Source organism: Mus caroli, unplaced genomic scaffold (assembly GCF_978045245.1).
Source record: "Mus caroli unplaced genomic scaffold, Mus_caroli_1 scaffold_8, whole genome shotgun sequence".
Lineage (NCBI taxonomy): Eukaryota > Metazoa > Chordata > Mammalia > Rodentia > Muridae > Mus > Mus caroli.
The window spans coordinates 14,531,470-14,545,862 of NW_028227263.1; the positions used below are offsets into that span (position 1 = coordinate 14,531,470).

The window sequence follows — 14,393 nt, forward strand, 5'->3', positions numbered from 1 at the left end:
TAACCCATCTGGCGAGAATGAAGTGATCTTTCTCATTTAAACTTCCAAACATCTACTTCTTGCCACTATCGCCAGTTAACTTGGGGTGCAGAAACTGACCCAGAGATTTAGATATTTTAGTTTGGATCTGCTCTCAAATCAGTGATTAACCCTAAGACTAGAGTTTGATGACTGAAGATCTAACCCCAGTTTATAACCGACTAGTTGAATGGCCATTGATAAGTCGTTCCTCTCGTCCCTCGTGTTAACAAGAAATGGTGCCTAGTTACCCATCCCCATAGTCAGAAATGTGACTCAGGAGACAGTGTGAGGGTTCCACAAAGGCAAAAGCCATAGGGAGAAAACTCTCTAAACCCAAACCTGTGGGAAGTTCAGTTAGCCAAAAATCTTCATTCCCTGAGCTTTATGGCTACTAATGTGTGAGTTATAAAGCAAAAGTTTGCACCTATCCCACACAGAAGTCCTTACCCACTCCGGATGAGATCATATGTCAAAGATGAGAAGTCATTGGGATGTGGCGAAGCCACACAGGTGTCCACAAACAGAGCCAAAGAGGCATCAGAATGGAGGATTTCGGCCTGAAGGTACAAATTCTGGTCCAGATCCACGTAGTATGGGCTGCTGGTCACTGGAAACAAGAAGGAGGAGGATGTGTAGAAGGAAATGTTCACGTCGAAATTGCCATACTGAACTTCCTGGATATCCACTGTGTTGTTGGTGATGTACATGGTGTTGACCCAGGTGTTCTGCAGCATCTTGCAGCTGACGTGGATATTCAGGTCCTTTCTCCTTTTGATGATGCCGTTTGAAACAACCGCTCTGAGGAAGTTGGAGTAGTTGATGGTCTCGTTGTCAGCCTAACAGGTGAAAGCAGATCGAGTCAGCAAGGATGCTGGTTAGAGAGAGGGAGATGACACAGTCAGACTCCTGCAGAATCCTACAGAGAAGGCACCTGTCTGCACTGTGGCTGCTATTACCTAGGATGGTAATAGCATCAGCTTAGCCAGCAAACTCTCCCCGACTCTCCCACATTCTCTGGCACATGGTGGTAGAGGCCATGATAATCCACACATGTTGCTCTTGCTTGTGACAAAATTAGGGTGTCTGGATGGCCACTGACCTGAAGTGTATCTGACCAAGCTCAGACTCCATGGTTCAGGACTCAGAGCAGGATATTCTGAGCTTATTCATTCTCAACATCTTGGTCTCATACTTATGAGAGGGGCCTGGTAGTACCAACATAGAATGCTTTCTATTTGGAGTGACTGGTGACTTTCTCAGTGTGGTGATTGGCACGGTGGAATTTTCAGGCCATAGAGTTTGCAGTTATAACTGAAGCAGGTCTTGACCCCTGAGGTTGAGACTTCCCCAGAGCCTCATGTGAACATCTGAATGAGGTCATAGCAACCCTGAGCCCATGCCTGCCTTATGTCATTGTGGTATGGAATGATTCACCACTGTGACTTCCACTGGGTGGCAAACTCCTAAGGAGGCTGGTGTCTTGCGCCATTTACTGTATCTGCCACCTTCTGAGCCTTGCTGATAGCCTTATGCCTGGGGCCTGTGAGCATCTCAAGGAAAGGGTGGTGTCCAACAATGTCTCTTTCTCTTTTTTTCTTGGTATAACAGCAGCATCAGTAGCATCTGTAGGAGTCTGTGAAGCAGTTGACATGAATGAAGGGAGCGTCTGGGGAGTACTATGATAAACATAGGGTGTGGCAGGGAGATATAGCCCAGTGGCCAAGAGGACACACATGAACAGTAATTCCTGGAAGCACCATGTCGGGACTGTCTGGCTCCAGTGAGGTAAGCACAAGTGCACCATCACCAGGCTGGGGCTATGGGGCTCTTCACAGCCTGAGTGCTGTGACCCACTTCTCCCAGTCCCTTATGCTTAGAGCCCTGTATGTTGTAAGAGCAGAATAATAGAAGGGTGGCATGGACACTATCCAGAATTTAAAGCAATTGGACTCTTCATAGTGGAAAAAAAAGGTATGGTGGGGCAGGACAGAGCAGAGACAGACAGATAGACACACACGGGGGAGGGGGGTAACAGAGACAGATGAAGAGAGTAAGTTTTCCACTGTAGTCACGTCAGCTGTGAATGGTGAAACTCTGTTCTAATTGGTTGGGACCTGGTCAAGGCCCCATTTGTTGCCAGCACTCATGCAACTTACATATAATTATTTTTTTCCGGGATAAAGACCCTTCTACTTCTTGTCTATTGTTGAGAACTCTACTCTGCATGTGATGTAACCTAAACATAAGACAAGAGCTTTGGGGGTAACTTCGTTGACCCTTCCTTTATCTTTTCGAGCCTGATCTTTCCCTCCACAGACTGACCAAGCCTAGGGCATGGCCAGCCTGATCGACAGAGGGCATCATAGCCTGCACTCCAGACCCAGGTCTGGAGAAAAACCAACAGACAGAACTTTTGCTTTCCAAGTTCTCAGGGGAAGCATACTGTATTTCTTCTGTGAATTCCTCAAAGTTTTAAACCATTCATATTTTGGTACCAATGGTGTTACAAACCACATATGTCTCTCAAAATATATTTAACATGAGTTTACTCATGAAGTCCATATGTCTCTCTGTGACAGAGCTCAGTTCTGAATCTTCTCTAAACAGTAAGCACAGAATGCAAACTTATTTCTTGATTGGAAGGGGCCATTATGACTCTAGATTAAAATTCTTCTTAGGCATCTGCCCAGGTAGAAACACAACCAATGTGACAGAAAGTCCTATGTGTGAATCTACTGAGAGACCTGGGTTCTCAGTGCCCTGGCATGCCTTTCACTGTGAGAAAGCTCACCCATTCTGTGACACCAGCCAACACATCACCTTCCCAGTGTGTGGCAACCTGACAAAGCCATGAATAGCCTGCTACAGAGCACACTGACTCCACAGTTCCTGAGTATTTGTCCCTGGACACTTGGCTAAGCTTCTCTAAGATTTTTTATCTCCTGTGATTAAGAGAGGATAAAGGCTTCCTGAGACTTTTATAAGTCATGTAGAAGTCTCAGTTCAGTGCCCTGGCATACCTAATAGTTGTTGATACTACCATAAAGTCTTAGGTTCTGTACCAGAACACCAAGGATGGCAAAGGCAATTAAAATTAGACCTGCCTCTGAAGCACTCAGTTTGGTAGGTTCTGCAGCTGTTTCATAAGTGGGGAGAAAGAATGCAGCAAGTGCTACCCAGGCTCATTCCAGTTAGAACAGGCAGGGCTGGCATGCTGGTTAGATGCCCTCAGTGATATATGAAGTGCCACCAGCAAGCTGCTGAGATGTTCAATTCTCCAGGCTGCACATTTGAAAAAATGAGCAGTAATCACCGTCAGTGGCTGACTCACCAAAGGCTGGAGATGACATGTTTAACTTAAAGAGCAAAATAACAAGACCAGCTGTGTGTCAGGAATCGGAAGGAATCCGTAGTCCTTCACCCAGTGCCTGGCTGATACACATTCTTCTCTGTGAGTAGCTCATCTCACCCACTAAATTCTGAAGGAACTCCTGGGTGTTTGACCAGATCCTCACACACAGCCATAGGGATGGCCCAAGGCCCGCCTTATTGGCTGAGTGCCCACTTCCTCTCTCAGTGTGTACTGTGTGTCAGAGGAATGGGAAGGAATGCCCTTTAGCCCTCCACACAGTTCAAATGCTTATCACGTGTCTGCTGCGTTACAGGCATCTGAACTTGTCTGTCCTGTACATACCACCATAGTAAGACACACCACTTTTCCATTGCCCAAGCATCTCCATCCTGCTAACCTAGAAGCAGGCCACCCATGAAACCCTTTTTCCTCTTGCACAGCCATTCTCTTTTGCTAAATTTAGTATGAATGGGGCATTTCTATCTAATAGTGATATACATAAAATTTTTGTCTATCTCTTCTGTGTTTGGCTTCTTTTTCTTAGCAGAATGTTTCTAAGAGCCTTGACTTGTGGTGTCAGCCCTATTGTATTGGTCTACATGGCTTTGGTCAATGGACCTGATCTCTCTCCATTCAATATCCTCACTTCTAAAGTGGGGCTGACAATGCAAGAGTACTTGTTAAGAATTTGGGCGTAGCCAGACATGGTATTGTGAGTCTTTAATCCTCAAGAGGCAAAGGTAGGCAGATTTTTGTGAGTTCAAAGCCAAATCTGGTCTACATAGCCATCAAGAACTGCATGGAGAAACTTTGCTTCAAAACATAAAATAAAATAATAAAATAACATTTTGGGGAGTACAACATGGACTCAGCACAGTGCCTTCCACTGACAGGATGACAACAGGGCAGTCTATGTTAAAATCACCAAGACTCAAGCAAATCAAGATGGGTGACCACTCTACTAGTCCTGTATAAACCATGATGGCCCATGGGCCACACTACTCAAAATGCCAAGCAGGGTACATGCTTTTGTAAGTCAATATTCAGTAGTCCATTATGAATTTTGTAGATGACAATGTCATAGTATGATGTCAAAGCATTGCCCCACCACCACCACTCCTGTTGGCCACTCAAGAAATGGCAACTGTGGCAACTAAGTGAGTGTGAGTCTCAGAGGGCACTGGCTTCCTCAAAGGCATAACAACACATTTGACAGCTGATGGCTGTTGTAGACCTTAGGTATGTAAAGTGTATTTGTACCTTTGGTTTAGGGGCCTCTGCTTCTTTGACACATCCCAAATGAAACCATATGAAAATTTCTTATTCTGCAAACTCTCAAGCTTCTCCTGGGTGCTGTGTGAGTGGCTTAGTGCTCCCTCTGTGTGAGTGGCTTAGTGCTCCCTCTGTGTGAGTGGCTGCCTGCTGAGTGCTCCCTCTGCTGGACACTACTGGATTCCCCATTTTCTTCCTCTGCATTCCTCCTATTTAGAAGTAGCTATAGCTACTGTACCAGAGGCTTCAGTCTCCCTTCTGGTGTTCTGATTACATCCCAGCCATAACTTGCAGATCTCCAGGATTCTAGAAGCGTGGCAGCCATCACTGTGATAAGTCATACTCAGGGCTGGTGAGATGGCTAAGTGGGTAAATGAACTTGCTGCCAAGCCTAACAATCTGAGTTCTAGTCCCATGATCCACATGGTAGAAGGAAAATCCCAACTCCCATAGGTTGTTTTTTGAGCTCCATATGCATGCAGAGGCATGCTAAAACACACACACACACACACACACACACACACACACACACATTTTTGACCAAAGAAAGCATGCTCAGTGAGAAACAGAGTGGGCCGTGCCAGGCTTACCTGTTTGATTGTGCCACAGCCTGTGTAGGGAATTGTGAATATGACCTCCCTCTGTGTTATCTGGGGCTGACAGTGGTAACTGGAGTTCCAACCAGGTATGACAAGATCCCTGGCAGAATAGCCCATGGACTGAAGGTAGCTTCTGCTCACACTGGCTTGCATGTGATTTGACTGACAAAGGAGATCTGAAGGGCAAGATCAGAGCATGCAGAGTCAGGATTCCAAACCCACAACCCTTATGAGGGTCTTTCCCCAGCTAAAGAAACGCAGATCAAGATGGCTGACTCACATGGTTCACACATGACATTCATGCTCAAAACAGAGTCACTATGGCTCCAAAGGGTACCCTATGGCTACACTCAACATCATCTCAGGATTGCCCAATGAGGTATAGGATTTTCTGATGTGGACCTGATAAGATTTTTAAATATCCAAAACATTTGTTGCCAAGTTAGCATTCTCCCATGAAGTAAAGCAACTGTACAATAAGACAGTAGTGATGGCGTTAGGTAGTGTACTTTAGCTAAGGAGAAAATCGATGCCTCTGATTCTGACCAGCTAGAGACCATGGTTCTCTCCATGCTCAGCCCTTCACCAATGTAGATATAGGTTCGTGTAACATCTCAAACTGGACCCATAGATTCTCTGTTGCAGTAGTCCACCTCTGTTAAGGTGTCCAACTTTATCCATCTTCAGACAGAAGCCAGATGTGTTAGGTCTCAGGACATGGCCAGTGATTTGTACTCTGAAGGGCCTGGTGTCACCCACAACTCCTTCTGGCACTGTCTTCTCACTGTCTATTGAGAACATCATCTTATACCTTCATATTCTTTGCCAACCACAATAAGGCCAGGACAACTCTCATCAGCCAATGCAGGCCCTTGGCACTCTTTTAGACATCCAGAGCCCCAAGACTCACCACACAGTCTCTCTCAATTGACAGTGCATGAACTCAGTCACAGGGGCCGTGGTTGTTCTAATATTTTATGTTACAACTCCAGGAAAATACAGGAGCCGTAGGCTCTCGGTGGTGCCCGCAGTCCTAACAAGTCATTGTTCTAAGAAGGGAACTTACTGGTGGTGTTATTGTCAAGGTCTGAGTAGTAGTTAGCCTGGAACCCTCTTGCAGTAATACTGTGATCCGTGATGAAGCGAATTGACATGAAGTTGGATGTTGAGGTGAAAGAGCCCATGGCCCCATCACAAACCCGGGCAATGAGAGGTGAACTCTGGTGGGGGCCATCAAAAATCTCTATATAATCATAGCTGCAGCCTCTTTCCAGCCTGGAGAGACAAAAGGAGCAATTGATGAGCGCTCAGGCCTCAGGAGCCTTTGCCATGGAGACCCTAACCAGGGTTATTGACTTTCATTATTTGAAGGGAAAGAGGATTTTCTTAAATCCAGGGGAATTAATCTTGCCAAGACTGCCATGGCTTGTCTTCGTACTGCCCTCTAAGGCCACATGTAAGAGATCTATAATCTCTCTCCCTGACTGCCCTTTAAACCAACACAGGAAGGTCACAAGAGAAACCTTGATTTGTTCCTTCAAAGTGCTTCCAGGTCCCTTCCAGAATAAAACAAGTGCCAATGACATCAGAGTGGTGGGGATGAACAGAGAAAGAAATAAACCCTGGACCTCTGTAATGCTCAGATCTCTCAGCCACTAAGATAGACACTGTGCGCTATGGATACCGAAGAGGGTGCTGGTAGTGTCACACGGAGCACTGAATGGGGAAAGCATAGTTCATAAAAGGTCACAAGCAGTGGACACTGCTCTTGGGGTGCTAAAGAAATCTGGCATGGTTTCTTGGCCATCTGGGCCACTCGCCTCCTGGAATGATGTGTATCTTAGTGAGCTCTTGTAGATGTATCCCTGCTCAAGAACATTTTCCTTTGTAAGCATATGGATGGTGCCAAATGCAGCAGTTAATACTAGCACCCTGGATCCTAGGGACTCACAGGAAGGAAGGGGTCGATGAGGAAAGGTCTGCACAGGACAGGCACACTTGTATATTGTGCTCCCAAGACTGACATTACCCAAGTCACAGATCCTCCCTTCCTCCCGCTGAGAATACTCTAAGTATTCTCTCTCTCTCTCTCTCTCTCTCTCTCTCTCTCTCTCTCTCTCTCTCTCTCTCTCTCTCTCTCTCTTTGTTTTTCAAGACAGGGTTTCTCTGTATAGCCCTGGATGTCCTGGAACTCACTCTGTAGACTAGGCTGGCCTCGAACTCAGAAATCTGCCTGCCTCTGCCTCCCGAGTGCTGGGATTAAAGGCGTGCACCACCACGCCTGGCTTACTCTTAAGTATTTTCAAATGCTCTGGTGAACTCCTGATCAACAAGATGAGATGAGGAGAGCAGGCATTCTAGCCCCTTCTTCTGACTGAGACTTAGGAAAGTGGCACCCTAAGGCCATAGAGCAAATTCATGATATCCTGGGACTTTAAGCCAGAGTATTTTCCGATGTGATCTTGCATAGATTCGCCACTTCCGTGGGCGACTCTTATCCCACTTCAAACGTGTAACCTCTATTGTAAATGCCAACTTGTCTATCACCCCCAGGAATTTCAAAGGCACCCCGCATTGGCTAACATCTGCTATGCACCCACACTTACTGCAAATCTCTGAAGACCACAGTCACACGGTAGTTGTTTGGGACCTCGATGTTCCACAGACATCTGGCATTATTAGGATAATTCCCAGGGTAGAATGGGCTAGAAAATTGCCCAGAGGGTTGGGTCAGGAAACCTCCACAAGTATAGTTTACTGTCAAGAAAGAGGGGAAACGTGGATGAACCCCAGAACACACTGCACACCTGCCTGGCATGGGAAGAAATGCTTAAGGAACCCAATAAAAGTTAGCCTGGCCCTGGCTCGCTCGTTGAAGCCTCTCTTTCTCTCTCTCTCTCTCTCTCTCTCTCTCTCTCTCTCTCTCTCTCTCTCTCTCTCTCTCTCTCTCACACACACACACACACACACACACACACACACACATATATATATATACACACACTCTGTGTGTGTGAATGTATGTGTGTGAATGTGTGAATATGAGTGTGTGTGTGATAGTGTATGTGAGTGTGTGTGAGTATATGTATGAGTGTGAGTATGTGTGTGTGACATAATGTTCATCAGTAGTTGGGGATAACACTGATATGTGTTTTGAAATGGGGTCTTTCACTGAACCTGGAGTTCATTGGTTAAGCCAGTAAACTCTTGCTGTCACTGACTGGCAGACAATGGTGAGAAATAGGCCACTTGTATCTGTATCCATGGACTCTGGATGCAAAGGAATTCCTAGCCCCCACCTTGGGTTTTTTTCCCAAAGATCTTTGAGTTTGCTGGAGGGGTGTTGAATCTCTCTGATGAATTCAGACATCTAGAGCAAGGAACATGACTATATAGCTATTTCTACCTAGCCGGCTCACGGAGTCAAATGCTGTTACCCTCTTGCAAAGACATAGTATTATGGGTTAGATTTGAAACATATACTAATAATGTCATTATTAAAGACTTGGAGGCCAACTCATAAATCCAATCCTGTGACTGGATGCTGAGAGCTTTGAACAGATTTATAGATTAATTGTTTGATAATATAGAATAATCATTGGGTAATGGGGTCTGGTTGAATAAAGTAGGTCACTGGGGACATGCCCTAGAAAGATATACCTTGGCTGTAATGCCTGTCCCTCCCTCTACATATTCTCTGTGTGTCTGTCTATGTGTCTGTGTGCCTGTGTGTCTCTTTCTTCCCTCTCATTTTTGACCCACCACAGATATGAAATAACTTACCATAGGAAGGGCTTGTAGTCCACCAACCTAGAAAGGGAAAAAAAGCTGGATTAGAATGAGATTTCATGAATCAAGGGTGAAGCCCAGTGTGGCTGGGACATGGGCTGCAGGAGCCAGGAAGTCACTATGGCTGGGAGACAGGGACTCATTTTATACAGAGCCAGGAATACCCTAGACCACACTCAGGGATGCCCACCTTGGGGATAGTAAGGTGGCCAGACCTGCTGGCAACTTTAACTCTCTCCTAAATGTTGTCATGAGAACTCTCAGGTGTCCCCTAACACACAATGCATAAATAAGACAATGTTTTGCCCAGAATAGATCCCAATAGCACCAGGAAAGTACTCCTTAGTAACATAGATTAATTACTGTAACATTCTTATTGCACTGGGTCAGGCCAGAGGGTGATGTGAGCTCCTCGGAAGGTGCTTTTCTGCTCTAAGGAAAACACAGAAGGTTCTGGGGCAGCAGCAGTTCTTTGATCCCTTCCCACTCTGTAGCTACTGCCTGGTATTGTGAGCAGCGCAAAGAAAGAGGGACACATGGGAATTAAAGGACACCTGGACTCACCTGGACTGGGAGAAGTTGCCTCAGGGACTGTAAGAAAAAGAAGCCATGTTAGATCAGAAGGTGACTAATCTAGAACCTGGGCAGGTGACACTGGGCAGACTTTGAATTAAGCCCTGCTCATCCCCCACCACCAAGTAGAAATTGATAGCCATCTATTCTCATAGGAAGATTTTTTTGTGTGTGAGGCTCAATTAGTATTCCACCTTCTGGAAGAAGGTGACAAATGTGTCTGGACAAGGTAACAGACTGAACTCTGTATTTCATAACTGTCCAGTGATTCAGATGTTAATTGGCCTTGTCCAGGACAAATTTTTACATGGAACCATCTAGGCCTCAGGGTTAGGGTTAGAGTTGGGTTAGGGTTAGGGTTGGGTTAGGGTTTGGGTTAGGTGGTTAGGGTTGGGTTAGAGTTTGGTTAGGTGGTTAGGGTTGGGTTAGGGTTTGGGTTAGGTGGTTAGGGTTGGGTTAGGGTTTGGGTTAGGGGGTTAGGGTTGGGTTAGGGTTTGGGTTAGGTGGTTAGGGTTGGGTTAGAGTTTGGTTAGGGGGTTAGGGTTGGGTTAGAGTTTGGGTTAGGGGGTTAGGGTTGGGTTAGGGTTTAGGTTAGGTGGATAGGGTTGGGTTAGGGTTATGGTTAGGATTAGGGTTGGGTTAGGGTTAGGGGGTTAGGATTTGGTTTAGGATTAGGGTTAGATTAGTGTTAATGTTAGGATTGGAATAGTGTTAGGGTTATATTGGATTAGGGTTAGAGTTAGGGGGTTAGAGTTAGGGTTTGGGGATTAGGGTTTGGGTTAGGGTTAGGGTTAGTGTTCAGGATAGGGTTTGGGTTAGATTTTCTGTTGGGTGAAAGTTAGCGTACAGTTTTCAGTATTGGATTAATCCCAATCAAATAGACTTGAGTTAGAAAAATTGAAGGTGTTCTTTTGTAGGATATAAATACCCATCTCTATCCTAAAAATTTCTGTGTGCATACTCATATTCACAGTGCCAACCAATAGGCCTCATTCAGAAACCTTGGGAACTGCTATGGTCTGAGGAAACCACATTTCCCCTGGCAACACTTTGAAGTGGTGTGTGTTCATTGATACAGTATATTCCAGTCTCTAAACTGCAGTTCCCCCTGTCCCCATAGAACTCAACCATGGTAGAAAAAGCACTGAAGCCTGTGATTTTCTTCTTGGTTCTTCTACCAAAGCCTAGGTGTGGATTTCCAGTGACAATTTCCACAACCAGCCTTGTTGAAGGAGGTAAAAATCAATACTGGTAAAGAAGTGAGGCATTTTCAGTTTATAAGAGAGACAGATGCATTGAGGGGTAAGATCCAAGGATAAGAAGAACATTCATACTGGAAGAAGACAGTAGAGGTTTCCACCCAACTCACGTGCACAGATGACTCCTGCATCCTCAGAATGGTGACAGTTATGGACAAGCCAGCCAGGATGATGACAGTTCCACAGGTGAGACTCATACCCCGAGCAAGACACATCATCCAGGACAATGAGCCCTGAGCCCTGACCGAACCAAGCATTTCCTGGTGCAGACAGAGCAGAGCCACAACCGAGCTGTCTGCAGACCACATTGGCGTCGCTGATGCCCCAGCTGTCATCACACACGGTGCCCCAAGAGCCTCTGTACAAGATCTCCACTCGGCCCTCACACCAGTTTGATCCATTTACCAGCCTCAGCGCCAATGAAGAATCATTTCCTGAGATAGAGTTGTAGTCATTAGGTAAGTTCCACCAACGCCACAGTCAGGTGTCCCCTGTACTTGTGGTAAAAGGCTTTCCTTGAGTCTCTGACTCCTCAGCGGGTAGGTGATTGTGGATACCAATCCCTTAGATTTCTGGTGCAAAGTTTCTGCACCCTGGGCACAAAGGATCTTCAGGGGCTATCAAACCTATCTCAGGGGCTATTTCAGGGCCTATCTCAGGGGCACATGTGTTTGCTGATATGGGTGTCACTCTCTCTGGAGAACAGAGAAAATCTACAGGAAGCACTATGTACTACAATATTTCTGCTGTTCTAAATGACAGCGTCCAGGGCTTAGGTATTCTGGCAATGCCACAGGGTTCTGAATGGAACAGGAAGTGTCCAGCAAAGGCCCACATTAAAGACCTCAAGTCCTGATCATGAGTCCAGCCTCACAAGGACTCAGATCAAATCTGTTTATTAGTCCTGGGATGAAGTAAATAAAAGATAGATTTTTGTGGACAGACTAGATCACTGCAGATATACACAAGAAAGATAGGTCCTCTTTCTAATTTCTTTCTTTCTCCTTGTCTTTCTGAGCTGTGCTCCAGCACAGGCTTCAAGAAGATCCCAGAATACTTGTCTCTTTCTAAACTCTTGGTTGACATACTGAAAACAGACCTAGCATAAGAAGGATATATTGTAGGCCAACAATCTGGGGGCGGGGGGATGGAATTAGGAACTCTGGTTAAGAGCAGATAACATTGGACACAGAAGCACTGAAGCTGAATAAAAGACTGTCTGTAACTTGACAGCAAGGATTGGCCCTAACCATGCTCAAGTGTTTCCATCAAATGGTCAATGAGGTATTTTGTCATGAATGACAATAACTGATAAAAGAATTACGGCATCTATACCTTAGGAATCTAGAAAGAGCAGTACCCTCCGTCCCTATGTCACATAACAATTGCAAAAGACAATGCTTTCTAGACAAACAGAATAGGAAAGGACCGCCACAGCAATTCTCACAGAGAGTGAAGTTTAGCAAAATGGATTAAGTGCTACACCTCTCAGATGACACTGAGTCAAGCAGAGGGTGGTGCTGACTCAATACATGCTGCCTTTGTACTATATGGAGAGTGTTGAAGGTCCTGGGGCCGACAGAAGACTGGAGTCCCAGCACTCTGGAGCTATTGGCTGTGGCTGTGTCCAGAATAGGGATGGAGAGGATAGAGAGGAGTTGAAGGAGGTCAGGACTCACCAGTTATGTTTGGGAATGATGGAGGACCTGTGAGAAAAAGAAGCCATGTCAGTCTTGAAGGGAAGATGCCTGGCCTGGTCCTTTGTGCATGATGCTTAGCACACCAGCCTGAGTTGTAATCATCTGCTGCCTCAGAGCAAGTGTGTGACCATACACACTGCCAGAAAGATGCTACCCATGGAGTGACTAAGAACCCATATCCTGCTCCCACTTCACAGGGAGATGTTTGTCTGCATATCTTGACAGGATGGATCCTGTAGTTTGTGTCTACCCAGTGAATTACGGATAACTAACCCAAAGCCAGATCAAGTCCTGACATTTGACCATACAGATCTCTTGGGACATTCTCCCACACATTGGCCATAAAGAACAGATCTGGAAGGATTTATAGCCATGAACATAGACTCTACACCAGTACCTGAAAAGATAGTCAGAGACACACATCTACATCAAGGCCCAGAAAGGGAACTTGTGCTTCGGTTCTCTGGTGGGGAACCAGAGACAAGAATAGACAAAAGGAAAATGTTTTGTCAAGTGATCATTTTCAAGAGTTATAAAGAAACTCCACAGCTAAGACTACCAGTAGCATCAAGTCAGGTCTTTAGCTAAGGACATTGACCACCCTTTTGCTCCTTGCTGAACAAGAGACCTGGAACATCAGTCCTCAGTCCTTCTCCATAGACAACCCGAGGCCTACATGACGTCTCTGACTAAGAAGTCAACCTCTGAGTCTGTGATCTGTCCATCTTCATATCCCATAACCTATCCTCCTGCAGACAGACAAAGGATGTGCTTGGTCCAAACACATAGGCAGAGTCCGACACTGTAGAAAGGTCACAAAGGTCCAAGCACAGTGTCATTGACCAATCATGGTCCTAACTTTTCACTCTGTGTTGACCAATCAATAACCTTTGCCTTCTTAGTCTCTGATGATGAAAGTAAAGCCATTGTACATCCCATCAGCTGCTGGCCCAAGCCTCTCTTTCCCCAAATCAGAACCAAGACTTACTGGCCACAAACCCTCTCAGCAAGCATGGAACCCAGGGTACCACCATTCTATTGCCATTGAAAGAAACTCAGAAATGTTGAGTCTCAAATGGTACCTTGTGACATCCCCGATCCCACATGGACATTCATTCCCACAAGGAAACTTACTTGTGCTGACTGTAGAGTAGTAGTGAGCCTGGAACCCTCTCCTCGTCACACTGCCATCCGTGATGAAGACTACGGACATGGAGTTTCCAGTTGAGGTGAAAGATCCATTGAACCCATCACACACCGGAGCAATGAGAGAAGAATTGTATTCAGGGCCATCGTAAACCAGGATATAGTCAAAGCTGCAGCCTCCTTCAAGCCTGAGGACACAGAAGAAACAGTCCCCATTTCTATGTCTGGACTGTGGTGTAAGGGCTCATATTTCAGGAGGCATTGTCCTGATAACAGTGACTAACTACATCATTTGAAGAGTAAATGGCTTCCTGGAATCCAAAGGTAATTCATCTACCTTCCCATGCCCAGCATCTCTTGTAAATTTCTACCTTTGGGGCTCACAGATATGTAATCCATAATACCTCTCCTTGAAAGCCTTTACATCAACACAGGAAGGTCACCTGAAGACATTTAAATTGGTTACTTCACAAAGTCCCCAATTATCTTAGGGATAAAATAAACATCTCTGGTGAATATATAGAGGGAAGACGTACACTCAAGCAAGTGGTAGAAAGATGGCTCAGTGGTTCTGTGCACTGCCTGTTGTTCTAGAGAACTAAGGTTCGATTACCAGCACCTACAACAAATCTCACTACTGTGATAACCTCCCTACCCAGGGAAATAAACACCTTCTCCTCAC

The 14,393-nt window shown here is 45.6% G+C and overlaps 1 protein-coding gene across 13 annotated transcripts in view; it reads right to left on the minus strand.

Annotated features, from left to right (window-relative positions):
- Positions 1-14,393, minus strand: part of LOC110298075 (scavenger receptor cysteine-rich domain-containing protein DMBT1) — a 104,527-nt gene that overhangs the window by 4,148 nt on the left and 85,986 nt on the right. For 11 of the 13 annotated variants that reach the window (XM_085841238.1, XM_085841240.1, XM_085841239.1 and 8 more), the window contains 9 exons: positions 13,700-13,899; positions 12,545-12,571; positions 10,976-11,299; positions 9,598-9,624; positions 9,028-9,054; positions 7,851-8,001; positions 6,311-6,519; positions 5,236-5,420; positions 469-857 (listed from right to left, as the gene is read on the minus strand). In XM_085841238.1, coding sequence (XP_085697364.1) covers positions 469-857; positions 5,236-5,420; positions 6,311-6,519; positions 7,851-8,001; positions 9,028-9,054; positions 9,598-9,624; positions 10,976-11,299; positions 12,545-12,571; positions 13,700-13,899 — 1,539 coding nt within the window. The remainder of the gene's footprint in view (positions 1-468; positions 858-5,235; positions 5,421-6,310; positions 6,520-7,850; positions 8,002-9,027; positions 9,055-9,597; positions 9,625-10,975; positions 11,300-12,544; positions 12,572-13,699; positions 13,900-14,393) is intronic. The other 2 variants (XM_085841243.1, XM_085841237.1) reach the window with 1 other exon arrangement.